Source organism: Ambystoma mexicanum, chromosome 1q, assembly GCF_040938575.1.
Source record: "Ambystoma mexicanum isolate Mex_15411 chromosome 1q, UKY_AmexF1_1, whole genome shotgun sequence".
Lineage (NCBI taxonomy): Eukaryota > Metazoa > Chordata > Amphibia > Caudata > Ambystomatidae > Ambystoma > Ambystoma mexicanum.
The window spans coordinates 193,281,336-193,299,140 of record NC_090922.1 but is presented as its reverse complement, the minus strand read 5'-3'; the positions used below and the strand labels follow the sequence as shown (position 1 = coordinate 193,299,140).

The 17,805-nt window shown below is 47.4% G+C and overlaps 1 protein-coding gene across 3 annotated transcripts in view; it reads right to left on the bottom strand.

The window, feature by feature from the left end:
• Positions 1 to 2,786: 2,786 nt before the first annotated feature.
• The window catches only part of LOC138526452 (BAR/IMD domain-containing adapter protein 2-like), a 451,265-nt gene continuing 436,246 nt past the window's right edge, over positions 2,787 to 17,805 (bottom strand). For all 3 annotated transcript variants that reach the window (XM_069637240.1, XM_069637231.1, XM_069637221.1), the window contains exon 14: positions 2,787 to 11,643. Coding sequence is in view for 2 of the 3 variants with exons in the window: in XM_069637221.1 (XP_069493322.1) it covers positions 11,571 to 11,643 (73 nt within the window). In the remaining variant the exon portion in view is untranslated. The remainder of the gene's footprint in view (positions 11,644 to 17,805) is intronic.

Here is a 17,805-nt window from a genome sequence, read left to right as displayed (position 1 = left end):
ACACGGCCGAGTGGGTGGAGCACGTGGTGCGGACGGCGTGCCACGAGGAAGGGGAAAGTCACTGTGTGTGTCTGCGGCGTTTCGGAGGAGGTGGCCGCGTGGAAAGGAGCACTCGGGACCAGGTGTGTCACGAGCTGGGACTCAGGAGTGCCGCCACACATTGGGGGCGGGACCGAGTGACACGTCCAGTGCCGGCGGTGAGGGGAGCTGGTGGAGGCAGCGGAGTGCGATAGCCTAGAGGGCGCATCTATGGCCCCGCCGCTCTCTGCGGCCCCCCCACCATCATCAACGCTGTGAGTGGCCCAAAGAGGGGGCGTGGTTGCCTGGCGCGGCCCAGAACAAAGAAATGGGGCAGAGCCCGTGAAGGCCCTGTGCCGCGAGGTGTGGCCGTGTGGACCTGGAGCAGTGAATGCTGCTATAACTCTCCTCCAGTCCTGCCTGCTGCAGATAAGGGTCTAAGGGCCCATTAACACCCGGGCTGCCGGGAGAAAGGCAATCTCTTCGGGGTAATCTCGGGTTGTTACCCGCAGGGCGGCCGTCGAGGGGCGTGCCTTCCACACAGTGGGCCGGACAACACACGGACACAGTCTGTTAACAAAGGAAAGGGGTGTGGCCTGCTGAACCGGGCCGCGGTGGTGAAGTATTCTGGTTCAGTAACCGTCAACTGAAGAAGAACAACAATAAATGGCCACCCTCTAAAAGGGGAACTGTGAGTAAACACCTGTTCTCTTCATTTACCTCAGGCCCAAGGGATAGCGGCTCCGTCCGGCGTGCTTGTGTGCACCTGGGAAGCAGGAGGGAGGCAACACCGGTGGGGTCAGTTACGAGTGGGTGACAAGGGCATGGCCTTCACAGGGAAGAAGTGGTCGGCCCACGCCAGGGAACATTTTCAGCAAAGGCATGTTTTCTGGCACCCCAATCATCAAAGGTAGCAACTGCCCCGGGAGCAGGTGGGTGCCTTCAAAAGACCTCCCTACGAGGGGTCAAGCCCTAAGTGGCCCCGTAACTTTCCACACTAGTGGCCACATCCGGCATCCTGCCCACCACTAAGCATGTCGGACGACGAAGGGACCTGTCAGGGACAACTGCCACCGATACCCCATTTTGATGTCGTGGGTGCGCCTGCCAGTCTGGGCCCACGGTGGACTGCCAAGGTTGAGAACCTAGAACTATACTTTGACGCAGTGGAGATGAAGGACAAAGCCAAATGTCCTACCCTCCTGTACTCAGCCGGATTCGCATCCAGAGGCTGTTCAAGACACTTCAGCCCCGGGATCAGTCCTAGGATGCGGACATAGCAGCCCTAAATTAATATTTTCGACCCATGGTCAACAGGGACTACGAAAAGTTCCAGATGAGGTGCACAAGGCAAGAGGAAGGGGAAAGCCTTGATGCATTCCATGGGAAGCTATGCAGCATTGCACTGTCCTGTGCCCTGGGGAATTTCGAGGAGGACGAGATCCGGGCGCAGATCATCTATGGCTGCAGTTCCTCCAAACTGTGCAAGCAGGTTCTGAGGGACCCAACGCTGATCCTCGATCGAATACTAGATCTTGGCCGGGCCTAGGAACTGGCGGAGGTGCGGACCTTGGTCATGGACTCCTCTAGACACCACCTCAAAATGGAGGCCCCCATGCAGCGAGTGAAGGTTGAGGAGGTGGCCCCTGTCGGCAAGTGGCCAGGAGGAAGAGTGATGAGGAGGGGAGACTGGCCGAGGAGAGACCCCAATGCCAAAATGTGTCATCAGTGTGGGTGGGACCTTCCACACCCGCAGGACTGCCCGGCGAGAGGACACACCTGTGGAAGGTGCGGGAAAGGAGACCACTTCGCACAGGTGTGCCTCATCCCAGCTCCAGCCATCACGGCCGGGGCATTGGGGGGGAGCGAGCCGAAGGGGAGGAAGACCCCCAAGGTGGCGGCGGTCCAGGTGGCGGAGAATCCCCGAGAAGTACTATATGATATGGGCGAGGAGGAATATGAAGAGAATATATTCTTTTTGTCCTGCAGCAGTGCCAGTGGCCAGTTTGATCTCGGGATCTTCTGAGTCTGGAAAGCCTGTTGTTGGGCCTCGGGGGTGTGGACTGGAACACGCCCCATCTGTGTGCAGTGTTCACCGTTTAAGTTTTAGTAGCTATTAGAGGTGCTCGGCCTGGAATGCACCCAAAGTGTGCTGTGATGATGTAGGGGGCACTGCAGGTGCGCGGACTAGAATGCGCCACGTGCAACCCAGTAGAAGTTGTTGTTTATAGTGGGGTGAATTTTGTTTGGTTATAATAACGGAGAGATGTGGTGTGTTGGTCTAGTTGTTGGGGCAGAGAGCGTCATGACCTTGTCATGACGCCTCTGCAATAAAAGGGACTCTGCTGGCATGCAAAAGCCAGAGCAGCAGAGTCCCAGGAACCGGCAACTCGTGTCTGTGTTGTTTGTGTTTGCCGGTCCGCCACGTGATCGTGGCCGGTTTGCAACGTGGCCCGAGTGCCCTCGGAGCCGCGACTGCGGGTACCTGGGGGGATCCCCCACATTGTTGAGAATGCACCCGATGACCCGGGCGCCGCAGGGTGTTCCCTGTACTTGGTACGCTGGGTGCCACCCCAGCGTGTTTGCTGTGTCGGGTGATCCCGACGGCATCTGGGGGCTGCCCTGGTGATCGGAGGCAGCCCAGAACACTGAGGATTGTCTGAGTGGATGTATGCTCTTACTCACTCACTCACCCACTCAACCACTCACCCAGTCACTCCCAATTAGATTCTCACTGTAAGTACTCAGACAAATCAAAAACGATACTGTTTTTTTCCATGAAGATGAGGTTAGGTTTTATTAATTCAAGAGACAAGTGGGAGCCAATATTACAAAAACGTCTCTATTTGCTTGCATTTAGTATCCAGTTGGCCACATTCTACATAAAAGAATTGAGAGGGATCTGCTGGGATCAAATGATCTGTTGAACAGATGAATGCGTGAGGAATTGTTGATGAACTGATTTCTTTCAAAAATCTGTTTCGCGTTTTGATGTCAATCACGTAAAGAAATTAAACATCCCAATCAGGGAAATTAGGTGCTACAGGGTGCAACTGGCACCTGTTTCTTATCCCAAACATAGCTCCCAACTCAATGCATCAGGAGGGTCAACGTCAGCCAGACCAGCCTTTCTGCCCAAAGTAGTTCATATGTAGGCTTATGCAGGACCTTACCTTTGACGGTGGAAGGCAACCTTACATGCTCCAGATTACAAAGTGTGGTGGCCTAAAATGTCAGGACTAGTTGTGGGTGGCCCTCTTAATATGAGAACAGTAGCTCGCCATGCTAAAAGGATAATCAACAAAAAACACCCCCTTTTACAGAGGACCACTTTCTTTGATGTAGGCATTGAGGCACAGGATATTTTGTTCTGCTTGGTGTCGGAGAATGTCTGAACACGCGGTTACAGAATGAAGTGGTAGCTCAAGGGCAGTCTGCAATGCTGCGCACCACGAACCAACGCATGCGCAGCTGCCAAATGGCGTGTTGCCAGACTCACTTTCAGCCAACCCAGACCTCTTAGTCAACAGCATTACTCATGCTGTGACTTAGTTCAAAGTACTAGTAGATAAAAAGCCTGGACTTGCTTGGTCTGGTGCTCATGACTTGGAGCCTGATGGGGGCTCTGTCTAGAGGGTATCAGGTAATATTATCCCGACCAATAATATGGCAATATATGGTCGTTGGGAAAGGCCAAAGGTGATATTATTAGTGGGGATAATTTTTGTGGTAAATAGGTGCAGGGGCTGCAGGAGTGTCCCCCACTTCCTTTAAAAATATATGGGGGTTGCACGGGCGTCCCCCGCATGTTCCATGGGGTAATATCGCCTCACAAATATTTCGACATTCTTGTATGGCGATATTTTTGCAGGGATGTTATTACATGGAACCGTCTAGAGTGCCCAGACAGCTCCATGTCACAGCAGCATTGGATTTTCATTCAGGTTTCACCTGTGTGCGGATCGTAGGCCCAGTGTGTCTGATGTGGACTTAACACAAACTAAGACTCCCAGAATGCATCTGTTTCTAAAATGCAAACCAAGGACTCAGAAACTGATGACCCGGAGATGTGGAGCCATTTGGTCACCCTAACTATGTCCATAGGGGAAATTCCATTCTCCTGTGTTGGTTATAAAGCGGTCAAGCAGTCTTGTTTTTTGCTACACATTCTAGATCTTGTACTCCGATTTTTATAACCGGGGAATATAAAATGACAAGTAGAAGAATGCAAAGTGAAAAAAAAAACTGATTGGCTACTGAGACATGACGTGAGATGACCTGCGATGTCTTATTGGATAGCTTATGAGTAATTAGGCAGTTGGGCAGAATGCAAATGTAGAGGGTGCAGCAGTTGAATTCCACCATCTGGCACATGGGTGTCCTGCCTGCGCCCTTCAAAATACAGCGGACATCCCATCTTTGGGAGCCTTGGCACTGGTGACGCCATACAGGTAATGGACTGGTCATTATGACTGATGATGAGAACTGTCAATTTCTGGACGGTTCCAAAAGGTGCAATGACCTGGGCTCTTTGAAATTGTCATTTTTTGAACTGTCCCCACGTGTTGTTTGCCATTGCATCCTTCCAGAAACATATACATGGTCGACAGTCAGTGGGAAACACCAGAAGAGACTATGAGGTCTTACAACAATGGAAAAGTGTATTGATTTCAAATGTATCCAAAAAACCTCGGATCAAAAGACGGCTCTGGGGTCGGTGGATGTGAACGGACACGGTTCTTTGTGTGGGACGAAACGTGGGTAGTAGCCCGCGAGAGCACCGACCGCACTGCCCAATGCAGGAAGAAAGATCAGGGGAGATGTATGTGGGAGCCCCATATTTGAGAAGGGAGTAAGGGCCAGAAAAGCAAGTGGTGGGGTGTAGGTCAGGGGCAACATAGTCCTGCAGTGTTCCTGTGAGTCGCCCTTTCCTGAAGGGAATCGCCCAATCCCAGTTCTTCTCTTTCCTATGTCATCCGGCATAGTTCCTCCTCCAAAGGGCCATGGCAAGAGAAACTTTAGTGCATAGTGGGCACCTAGCAGGTAAATAGCATACCAGGGCATCAGATGGACAGCCTGCAACAACAAAGTGTTTGGTTATATGATCCCACCCATGCACTCATAGCAGACCCTCCAAGAGTTCCTCACATAACTCGCAACATACATCAACCTAAAAACGGCCATCACATAACACCACAACCCTTCACCCAGCTGCTTTAAGACCATCAGAGAGTTCCTTCCACCCCCCATACTGTCCTCAACACATCCCCTCAGACAGACATCTGAATTTGTGCCAGGTCACCTGTGAGTGGACCAAGCATTTCTTCATTTTTCTTTGCATTCTGGGACTTGCAGTGCTGCATTTATTATGGAAAACGCAGATGTACAAAGCCCAGAATACAAAGACAAAACTAGAACTGGAGATCTACTCACACCTGACATGTGACAGCTTCTTAGTGCTGTTAATATAGCCACATTCCTCTCACTTGCTCACTTCTTATTTGCCTCCTGTTGTTCTTTCCTCCATTGTCTTCCTCCTCACTTAATGTAAGCGGCATTAGTGCTTCGTAAAGACTGACAAGATGGCTCTGTTTCGCCCCTTCGATACCTGGGCTTTCATATGTGGAACACATGGATTATAGGACTTTAGAATTGTGCACCCGTGGAAGGTCACCATGGCCCCAATGATAGGTCACCATGGCCCAATGATAGGTCACCATGGCCCCATTGATAAGCAGCCATAGCTACTCTATAAGCAAAGACCACAACATGAACACTGCCCGGGCAGATCTCCCTGGCACCTGGGCCTAACGCTGCTTGCAGGGAGAGCAACTTGTCTCACGTTAGAGGTGAGGGGCTCATCCTGTCCTGAGTTTCTCGTGCCAGTCTGGCATATTAGGGTGGACTAAGCCGGAGTCTGTGTGCAGGTCTAGGCGAGTGAGAAGAACAGCCAGCAAGCAATGGCCTCTTCTCTGGCCCAGTCCAAGATTACTGTACACTCCTGATGTTCACACAAGACATCCATTGCATTCTGGTACATTTAGTTCTGCTTTACTCCTATATCAGTAGGCTTGCAAATCACAGTGGGGAATATGAGAACTGGGAGCAGAGGCCAGTCTTGGAATTTACTAAAGTTGGTGAAGTACTTGAGAGAAAATGAAGACCTCTGGCAAGAAGGTGAGGGCAGATGTAAGAAGATAGAGGCACACCTGGGCAGAGTTCTCTTGCTGTGACTCCTGATCCTAGATCCACATGCAGAACTCTCAAGATATTTCATGGGTGCTAGAAACTCATCCAGCCCTGGTTTTCCGTTTGCAATGTGAAATGTTATGTCGGCTCCTTGCCCCCGGCGGCATTACTGAAGCAGTCCTGCGGGCTTCATTGAGAGTACCCCAGGAGACATTCAAGATATGAGTAGGTGCCTTCACTCTGCATAAAACCTCTCTGCATCTGTGTGGAGCAAGAGACCCTTGCTTCTTGGTCCTGTCTCAGGGCCGCTATGGCTACAGGTTGCTGCACAGGAATTAAGTTATTTCTATGAACGTGTATCCAAGATGAGCAGTGACTTCCGGGTTAAAGGACTGGCCAATATTCCCAAAGCCTGCCTGACGTGGAAAGGTAAGGCCACTTCTGGGTGCAGGAATCCTTCCAACAGTGCGTCCAGTTGTTTATTTCCTTTTTCCAATTGAGGAACGCCTTAAAGATACTTATTTTGGACTAAAATGGGCTTATTTGCAGGTATTCACTGCCGAGAAGGAATTGTGTTTTCCATTTGTTTTCTTGTGCACCAAGAGGCTTGTGGGTCAGAGATCTTTAACATTCTCCAACTGAATGAAAGGAAAACGCAGGGTGGAAACATGGTATCCCGTGTGATATGGAGCAACACGGCCACCGTAGGCCAATTTTAGCAGACATCTGAAGTTGTCACGTGTAAAGCGTGAGTCGATTTTCGAGCTCAGTTGCTTCTCTTTGAATTCTGTTGCATGTGGTCTTGACCCCCGTCATGTGGGCGGGAATGCAAGCACCTGAGCTAGTGGCACAATTTGAGATCTCTGCTAGCCCTTCATAACTTTCCTTTCTCTTCCCCCCACCCTACCTCACTTTCCCTCCGTTTCTAATCCCTCTCTTCGCCCTCTCTCGCTCTACTTCACTTGCTCTACCAATCTTTTCTCTTTGGTCACTTTCCTGCATTTTCAATACCAATTTCCTTGTTGGATCCTTCTATGTAATCATTACCTTTTCCTCTTCTTTTCATGCTCCCACTTCTTTCTCCTCATTTCTCAAGCTGTCACAAATCAGGTACGTTCTGATACTTGTACACCCAGATTTTGTATACAGCGACTAGTGAACTACTCGCTGCCTGCTTCTGTGTGGCACTTCTCTCTCTATCTTTCTCTGTCTCTCTCTCACACACTTTTTGTCTCTTCAAAGTTCCAAGTGATTTTTGTCTTCTTAGTCTCTCCTCTATTGCCCCTTGATCCCACTTCTTCATCCCATTTAAGCATGTGAGATGCCCCCCACCAGAGATACTGTATTCATTGAGAAATAGCAGCTTTACATTACAATTCGAAGTTCAAATAGCCCCCTGCCCACAAACTTCCACAAACAACTGGTGATTGTTGCTGGCACTTCAAACCACTAGCTTTCTTGCGAGAATCTCCAGCAGGGAGGAACACATACCAGATTGCTGGCTGAAGTCTCTTATTTGCTGGGCTTGTGGGAGGGTTCGCACCTGCCATCTCTGTCAGGGACTTGCATCCCAGGGTTGGAGAGTGCAGTGGCAGATTCTCTGGGGCGTACTTGTTGATATTCCCTCGCCCTAGAATGGGAAGGTTTGGGGTTCCTTGGCTAGACCTCTTTGCCTAGAACCAAGCGGCTCTTCTTCCCCTTTATGGCAGTGGAGCCAGAGATCCCCTGGGGTAGAGGAACATCTAGTGATCGGGGACTCTTCTATTTGCCTTCCCGCCAGTTCCTTTGATTCCTCTGCTACCACTCAAAATCTGGTGGCAAGCTGATCATGCCCTGATGATAGTCCCATAGTGGTTCAGGATGGTCTTGTTTCTATTGCTTTCTGTAGTTTTTTACCAAACTCCCCGTCCATGTTGCATGGACGATTCACCGCAGTAAGTCGCCAGCCGCCCGGCGTGGTTTACTGAAAGGACGAGGTGGAGCAGCAAAGTTGTATCTTTTGATGTAGCTTTCCGTCCACTTGAAAAGGCTGTATTAGATACCGGACATGATTTTCTGAATGGTGCTTTTCAAAGAAGTGTCTTCCTCATTTCTTTGAACCTGTGCACATTTTGAATTTCTTGCAGGTAGCTTTTAGAGTGGGATTTGCTTTCTCCTTCAGAAAAACTTCAGTTTGCAACCATTTGTGCCTTTAGGAACCCGTGGGGGAGAATTGGCAAAATAAAACATTAGGTATCACATACAATTTCCTTCTCAGGTATCTCCTCATTAATCCCATCTTTTCACCTGCTTCTTCCCTCTCGGGCCCTATTCTTGGTAGTGTAGACTTGTCAGTATCCATGTCTTGAACCTCTTGGTGAAGCGGATTTCAAGTTGTTATGCTTTGTTTTTTTTTTTTTGTTCTTGGTGGTAATTAGGAACCTGGGAGAATTGTGTCCCCTTTTGTCCCATGAACCATTTTTGCTTTTTAACCCTAAGGATTGGCACTGCATCTCTCTCCAGCTTTTGCGCCTAAAGTTACATCACAGTTTTGTGTACGTTGGGAATAGGTTCTTCCTACTTTCTATCCACCCTGTTCCTCAGATCACGTGTCCCTTTTACTCGATTTTGGGAGGGAATGCCACCCAGAGTCGTCTGCTTCATCCTACTCCACTAAATATGGATGTCTTTTGGTGCTTGCCATAAGGCCATGAAGCTTTACACTACTCCCTTTAGCAGGTGGGTAAGGCAAAACATTGTGGCTCCTTAGGAATAAAGGCAAGTTTCGACCACCTATAGGTGGTAAAGGTCATTCCACCAGAGGAACAGTGGCTTTCTGGTAAAAAGTGAGTTGGGATCTCGATGACAGTGACATGTTGACCTGTGACCAGAGGGTAGACTTAACATTTTGTCAGACATTACTGACTTCATGTGATGGATTCTGCATTGCAGAATATTGGCACAGCTGTATTCAGGTCTTCTTTGCAATCACTTGGAACTTTCTCAGTACATAGATGTGTTGGAGAACTTGGATGCCTGGTCATTACTTGTGTAAAGTCTGTATGCTCTGTCCATTCTCACACGCTAAGGACTGAAACAAGGAAGAGGGGTGAAGGTGTACGGCCCAGATAACGCACTATCAATTTTCATTTCAGTGGGTCCTGCTCATCCTAGCTAGATTGGGAAGAATCCGGGAAGGTGAGACAGGGAAGTTGCCATTCTCTGACACATTTGGGTATGCTGTGTATATGTTCAGAGGATTTGTGAAGAATGGTGGTTAGTATTTGGAACCCTCCATCCCCTCCGGGATGTAGTATTTATTTATTTATTTTGACATTTGTTAAGAGCACCTTACCCGGGGCATCTGGTATTGAAGTTTGTAACGAAAAGGTGTGCTATATGTTACTAAATAGAATGTTTCTGGAGGAGTCTCCGGAGGATAGCTCAGCGGCACCGTGCGTGCCTTGAAAGCAAGACGACACGGAGCAACACAGGTTCGAGCAACACAGGTTCGATCTCCGGGTCCGCACTTAGAAACCTCTTGGTATTAAGCACGTTACAAATAACCTATCATATCATATCAGAAGGCACATCATGTCTAATAAACTTTGCTACAGAAGACTAATGTCAAAGAGAACTGATAAATTCTTTGAGAAATGCTCTTTCCCTCTTTTTACTCTTTCCTGAAGATTCCCCTTTCATAGCTCACTTCCAGCCGATCACTCACTCTGTGATCTCTCTTTTCTCCACTCCGGCCCACCCTCGCCCCCAGAGATGTCAATACTGTCTTACATCAGGTGTATTTCATCCAGACCAGGGTCATTACTTTGCCTTCTGGTACTCCTAGGTTTTCCTTTCATGACACAAATGCAGGACTATGAGTAATGTCAGGTAGTGTAACCTAACTGGGTCTTGGAAAGCGCAGCTTATGCCATTTTAGAGTGACCTTCCTTGCGCTCTGAAACACCTGTGTATGAACGTGATACAAATAAAATATCATATCATATCACTCTACCAAAAAGTAAAATAATGAATCGGAATATTGGTTAGCAGTCCTCTCTCCGTTACCAGAAAAGTGGTCTCATTTGCATTGGTGCCCGCCCTCAGCCGAAGGCACCTGCTTCCGTGACTGGCTTCATTGTGGGACAGCTTCTGCAGAGTCTCACTCTAGCCATCACTGGTAGGCTTTCCAAACCTTGCTCCCCCTCCCTAATTGGGTAGTTTAGAGGAGATGAGTCTGTGCATGCAGATTTCTACAATGCCAACATCAGCAATTAGCCCAGGCCTCTCATTGAGTTGGTCTATAGCAGCTTAGAAACCACACAGACTAATTCCTGTCATAAGGACCCATGGATATTCGTGGAGTCTCATTTTGCTTTCGAAGTCCCATTTCTCAGTGATTTCTATTAAAATATTTGTGCAAACGTCCTCAAATTGGTGGTTTGTCTGGCTTCTGTCTTGCAGTGTCTGACTGCCCCCCTTTAGGGCAGTGTATGTGAATCTCCAAGTGTGTTGTCTGTGTCTGCCGTTCATTTTGTCTGTGTGCATCCGTGGTGTTGAGGCTTTGTCTGTCCCAGCTGTGTCATGTCTGTCTCCCTATGTTAGTTTATATTTGTGTCTTGATGCCAGTGTTTCTACATACATTTATTTATTCAAGTTTTTGATCAAGTGCCTCAGGATACCATCCGGTGCTGGCTGTCTCGGAATGCTTGCGCGCGTGTGTGTGTTTGTCTGTCTGTCTTTATGGTAGTGTTTGTGCATAAGTCTTGCAGTCGTTGTCAGGATTGATGGGAGGAAGCAGCCTTGCCTGGTCATTTAGAGGCGTGTTTCCCCATTGCTGTGCAGCAGTCCTCAGGTGTATTGTCTTTCTCTCTCTCTCTACCAGTGTGTATGTTTGTATGCAAGTGTTAGACAGGTCTCCCGGTGTGTTGTCTGTTTTCCAGTGTGTTTAAGCTAGTCGTTGCAAACCTGTCTATCTGTGTGCAGTCTGTTAGTATGTTACTCTTTCATTATCTGTCCATCCTTCCTGGGAGCAGACAACCTTGCAAGGTGCACAGTTCAGCGGGCCTTTCGCCTGCCTGGGGTTCTAATATTGCTTCATAGTGAGGCAGGCCTCTACATTTCATTGTTGTACCCCTACGTGCAAATTTGCAAAGCAGGAAATGATGACGTGTACTATGTACTAAACTCTGTCCCAGCTGAAGAAATTGTCTGCTGATTTATGATGGCGCTCTGCTGGTCCTCCAAGGCATTGCTTTTTGAAAAGGTGAGAGCCAATAACTATCAGGGAACAGGTGTGCCTCGGTAGTTCTTGACCACCCTCTGTGCTTTCTACACAGGGTCCTGTCTGAGGCCGCTGCTGGAGTACAGACCACCTCATTTGGTCACTGGATGATAGGGGCCGAGCGGTCGTTGGTGACAGTCCTTTTCAACTTAACGTGGGCAAACGGGTTACTTCTGGAAAGACAAGATAAACAAGAGAACGGTTTGAGCACAACTCTTACAACATGGCTGCCAGCTAGTCTGTGAGTCACTGGTCTGACCCACAGTTACATTGTGATTTAAGTGAGTTACAAGCACGCGAGTTGGACCTGGGAGGCACATTCACAGTTTGATAAACGGCAACCCCACTTCTCCTTTGACAACTTCTCTTTTTGCCTGTCCGAAGATCTCACTGTTGCAGAATGTCTTTACAATGGACATTACAAGGAGCTGACAGAAGCCCTGGATCTCCAGGGCACACAGGACAGACGTTTAGAAAACTAGAGCAGCACATGTGAAATGCTTTTAGTATTAATGAGAAGTGTTCAAGACATGGGGCCTAGTTACAAGTTTGGCGGTAGCCTTGTCGGTAAAACTGGTAGGCTGCTGCCAAACGTGCACATTTTTCCGGCCCCTGGCAATGGCGAAATACAGGGCCATTACAACCCTGGTGGACTCTGTATTTCCCCATTGCTAGGGGCTGGAAACGTTTACTCCCCATTCCCATTTGAGCCCCATAGGGCTCATTGGGAATGGGTAGACCAGATGAACCGGCACCATTCTGTATGTTGCCGGTGCATCCGACATGCTCAGCTCGCGGGTGCCGGTACGCCTGCCAGGTCCGAGCTGGCGGGTGAAAAGGCCCCTGCAAGCAGAAGTCATAGTTTGATGGCCGGTAACTATGTTACCGTAGTTACCAGACCGGCAAACTTGTAATGAGGCCCATGATGTCTTTCCTGATTAACATTCCTTCTAGTTCATTACTTGTTCAAGTGCCCACATTGCACCCGGATGTCTTTTTTCCTCAAAAACGTATTAAAGCATGTTTCTTTCTTTAGAGTACCAGAAAGTGTAGAATTCAAGGTCTAACCACCAACAGAAGCCTGCATTTCACGCTTCCCCATTGTTCCTCTCAATGTTTCCATCTCCCTACTCTATCAGAACAATTGGAATGGCAGCTCTAACCATCTACAAAAGCTACACTGCAATCTTCCCTTTGTGATCCCTACACACCGAGCTCTGTTGAATAGGAAATGGACAGGCTGCAGCATAGGAGGCCCCAGTAAAGGCTGCTCTTTATTCCCCTGGTACAAGCTTAAAGGGATGTTCTAGTAAACATTTTTATTTAAAAAATAGATAGGCAACATAAAAAAAAAATACTAGCATTCTCCGTTTTAAAACTTCCTATGTAAAATTTTGAGCTATTCAAGCTCAAAATTCGCAAAAGCAAGCACATGGGCGCATCCATTTTGTGAAATGGATGCCCCGCCTGTGCTGGCTTTTGCTTTTGCGGCACTAATGAAGGAAAAGCCAGCCAGCTGTAGTAAACAAAAGCTACCGCTGGGTGGCTTTCCCTTCATTAGTGCTGTAGGCGGAGGACGGGGACCGGAGACCAGAGCAGGAAAACTGCAGCTGAATCTCGGTAAGTGCTATTTATTTTTTTTTAAAAAATAAGCACTAGCTGCGTTTCTTTTTCTAAGTTTTCCGGGCTGGAGGAGCCCGGAAAACTTAGAAATAAAACCGCAGCTTTAAAAACGTTGTATTCATGTTTGCGGTCGCTTTTGAAGCAACCGCAAACATAAATACAACGTTATTGTGTTGGAAAACGCTGCAGTTTTTCTTTCCAAGTTTCTCAGGCTCTCATGGAAGCGCCCATGTGCTTGCTTTTGCGAATTTTGAGCTTGAATAGCTAATAATTTTACATAGGAAGTTTTAAAACGGAGAATGCTAGTATTTTTTTTTATGTTGCCTATCTATTTTTTAAATAACATTTTTTACTAGACCATCCCTTTAAATAGCATTAAAACCCTTACCACCGGGCTCTGTTGTGTGGTAGCGGACCTGTTAACAAGGGTGGCACTCACCTACCACAACAATGAGGCCTCTGGTACCAGCTTTACCACTTACATATACCCAATCATGCATTGTGTGGCATAGGTCAAAGCTATTGAGTTGATATTTGTAACCTCACCCCTTAACATGATAGGGACACTGTGACAGGGCGCTAAACCTTTCAGTGGTGAAATCGTGGGAAATGCTTCTCGAGGAGTGCCCTGATCGGAACCTTCCACTGAAACATATTGGATGGCTTGAGTATTTTAAAGGGAGACAGTAGGAATCGGCTTATTTATTCACTGAAAGGGAAGGGGAAATAAGGGTTGCGCCCTCCAAATGGGGGTCACTTCAGCATTATCAGGCCCAGATGTATGTCGCTGTCCCTACAAGGGTCCAAATGATAATTTCCATTTGCAGCTCTGCTCTGCACTTTAAGTTAGTGGCAGAGGTTTGAGGTCTCGAGGTAATGCGCCATACATTGACATGACTATGATATGAGGTAGGGAAGCCTCAATCGGGCCATTCTAGAAAGGTGATTGATGCTATCCCAAGCTTCACATATTTGTAATATTCAACATTTCTCTAGGACACAGAAGAATATTTGAGGTGTAAGTCAGGGGTGCACAAGGTTGTGGTGCAGAGGACCCTTGAGGAATTATTCAAAAGTTGGCATTGGTTACAAAGCTCTCAAGTTGTTCCATTTCAGGCATGCATAGCACATCTGGTCATGGTATTTCAGGATTTGTAGGCTGATGTGCTCATTATAAATGCAGGACTGCAAGTCCCAGGAAGCACAGCGAAAACCAGGACTGGATGATGACCTGCTCCTGCTTGAAATGGAAAAACATGAGAGATGTGCTTTTGCTCTACTGATATTGTGCAACACTGAACTGTAAGGCTAGAAGTGCAGAAAATGGCACAAGTCATAGGAATTTCTGCCCTGTGAGGCTTGCATTCAACAATTCCATCCCTCCTGGTCCCCTAACTCCCTCCCCCAAGGTTCCAATTGATCTGGTCCTATTGGACAGCTAACCTACACAATAGGGGCTTAGCCTGGGCACTGCCTCAAGATTGACCGTCTCAATATAAGGTAAATCAACCCCCACCTCACCCACCACTCTGCCAAAACCCTAATGTCTATGATTGTGCTCAGCAAACTTGGTTACTCCTCAAGCCTACTGCTTGGTCTTTCCATGTACTCATTATCTCCTATACCCAGTTCACGTGACTCAATGTCATGTTCAAAGCTTCACTACCCAAACCCTCTATAATCCACCAAGGTTCTTCCCCATCTCTTCACACTGACATCACACTGGCGTCCTTCCATGCAAAACCTCTCTCTAAATGTCGGCTCCTTGTCTGTAAATCTATCTATGTATGGTCTGGTACTGCTACATGGCTGACTGCACCTCTCTACTCTCCCTCTCACAGGCTACAATCCTCCTTTCTCCTAACCCTTTCTGCAAAGAACCACTCAAACTGAAGTAGATGCCTCCTGAGAATGTCCAACATGCATGCACTAGATGTAAACATGTACATAGATAACACCAGAAAGGCACTTGACAGCGAGCATTATGCTTCAATCTCTTTATTGCCACCCTTCAGCAGCTATATATATATATATATATGTTTTCTTTTTTAAAACTATATTCAAATACAACTGAGAAAACACTTCAAGAGATCGTACTAAAAAGCCCTATAAATCGACCCTCTTGAGTAGTTTTTCTTCCTTTCAGTGTCCACCAATCTCGACTCTTTCCTCTCCCCGTGGCAAGGTGCTTTCCTCTTTTTTTTGCTGCTCTTCAAGCAGATAGGTACCCCATTTTAAACACTGTAATGTGACGGATTGATTTACATTGATAATTAACAGGAAAATAACTTTAGAAATGTGCATGTACTCCTAAGATTGCAGTTGGCTCATACAAGTGTAGGGGGTGGCATGCGCGTGAGGAACGCAGAAAGAGGGGGTAGGGCACCTGAGAGGTGTTCGCATGAAGCGCGGGTGAAGCTAGCCGCATCTTTCCTCGAGTACGAGTCGGGTACAGGGGCGCTTGGTGGACTGGCTTACGCTCGAGTATGCACACGAGCGAGGAATGAAGTGAGAAAGGACAGGGCACCTGTGAGGGTGTTTACACAAACCTGTGCACTGAAAAAGGCAGCAGGAGCCGCATCTTACCTCAAGTGTGAGCCACGTCGTGAGTGGATTCGCCCACTTCGAGTGTCTTGCTCGCACTCGAGTACGCACACTGAGGGCACTCAGTGACGCGTCAGGAGTGGGCGTGTTTGAGCTAAGTCACAGGGGACATCCTCTCTAGGAGAGTGACCCAACTGCTGTCCACACAAGTCGCTGATAGACGCAGGCGGATACCCTCTCAATACCCGCGGAAATTGTCCTGTAGACAGACAGAACGAAAATGCTCTCAGTAGACTACGAGAGCAGGATACAAATATTCTCATCTCCCCTGACTGAGAATAGAAGCTTAAAGATCCCAAATAAAAATTGCAGCCTGCTGGGTTCAGACCTCAGGCATTCTACTGACACTTATACTTCCTAAATGCAGTCCTATAGGGATCAAGACAGGTGGAGTGAGTATAGTCAAGGAGACTATGTGGCAGACAAAGAAAGGATTTCACATGGAGCTTCTAAAAAGTACTAGGTGACTAACTACTAGAAGCGGTGTCGCAGAGTATGAAGCCCTTGCAAGACATGTTGGAGGTGCTAGAGACAATTCTGGCTAATAAAGCTAAAGAGAAAAGTACCGACATGGCACAGGAGAGAGGGGCAGCCAGGCCGGGAGAATGTACATCCGCTGGACACCTCCAGAGAGGGGTTGGAACACAGAGGAGAAATCACACCCAGAAGACGAAATCCTCTTCTACTCCACTGGGTCAGAAAAAAGGGGCTGCCGATGCGTTCGATAAGTTCAGAGGCGCTTTTCTTCAAAGCTTGGCAGTGTCCAGCCTCTTACCCCTTTGCCAAAGGGTGCATAATATAGGGGACACTAAGACATTGTCAGACAGAGATCAATCATATAAACACTTCATTAAACAAGATATGAGCAGGAAGACAAAGGAAAACATAGGAAAGAAAGAACAATACTGTAATGAAGAAACTGAAGATATGTTAAAGCCAGAAAGTATCAGGCATCCTAGATCTACAGACTGGCTGCCCCCTCCCAGGTATGGCAGAGAGGTTGCAAAAACGATTAGAGAAGAAAGCCAGGTACCTGATGAGACCCAAATGACCAATACCAGAGCTTCCAGGGAAAGTAGCCGAGACACAAGAACTAGATCCCAGAATTATTATCTTTGTGACATAGTTATCTAAAGATATAAGAAAAGGTATGGACAGGGCATGGAAAGGATGCCAAGACAAGCTTTTAGACCTGGCCAGTCCCATTGAAAAGATCATGGACCTGGCAGAAGGAGCTAAAGACACTGGAGAGCCAGTAGACACACAGACATTGGGCAAAATCCAATGACGATTGTACTAGGGTTCAATAAGCTTTCTCGGACAAGATCACATTACCACTGAACAAAATCAAAAATAGCTCAAATAATGAAGATCCTCCTCCACAGGATGGATTACACAGCCCCTTTTTGACTCTAAACCAGTCTCCATTTCAGAAATGGAGAAGACACTAAAAAACATGTGCCTAACCTCCTGCCCATGAGACCTCTTGCCTTCCAAAATCATTTTGGAGACTATAAGCATGTTTGCCCCATTTCTATGGAGATTTGTAAATGCCTCCTTCTTTCATAAATTAAGTCTCTGTTGAAATTATGGATGTAGTGGTGACCCCGCTTATTAAAAAACCTTGATTGAACCCAAAGGAGGCATCCAATTTAAGACCTATTACAAACACCCTGTTTCTACTTAAGATCATTGATAAAATGGTGGCCTCACAATTACAGGAATATTTAGCAATATCAGAGTCTTTTCACATGAACAAATCTGGATTTCGGAGCAAACATGGGATTGAGAGTGCTCTTTTGGATTTGCAAACGCAGATGCTAGGAACCCTGGATGATATTAATTCAGGGATGCAGATCCTACTAGGCTCATCTGCTGCGTTTGATTTACTGGACCACTGGCACCTGTTACAAACACTAACAGACACAGATAACTGTTCCACGAATGTCGAGTGAATAAACTCTTTTTTGACTTACAAAAAATCCAGGATTTATTGGGGCAACAGTACCTCTGAGCCAAGTCAGATATAGTATGGCGTGCAACAAGGCGCATGCCTATCGCCTGCTCTTTTACCATCTATATCAAACCTTTATGTGATCAAATGGAAC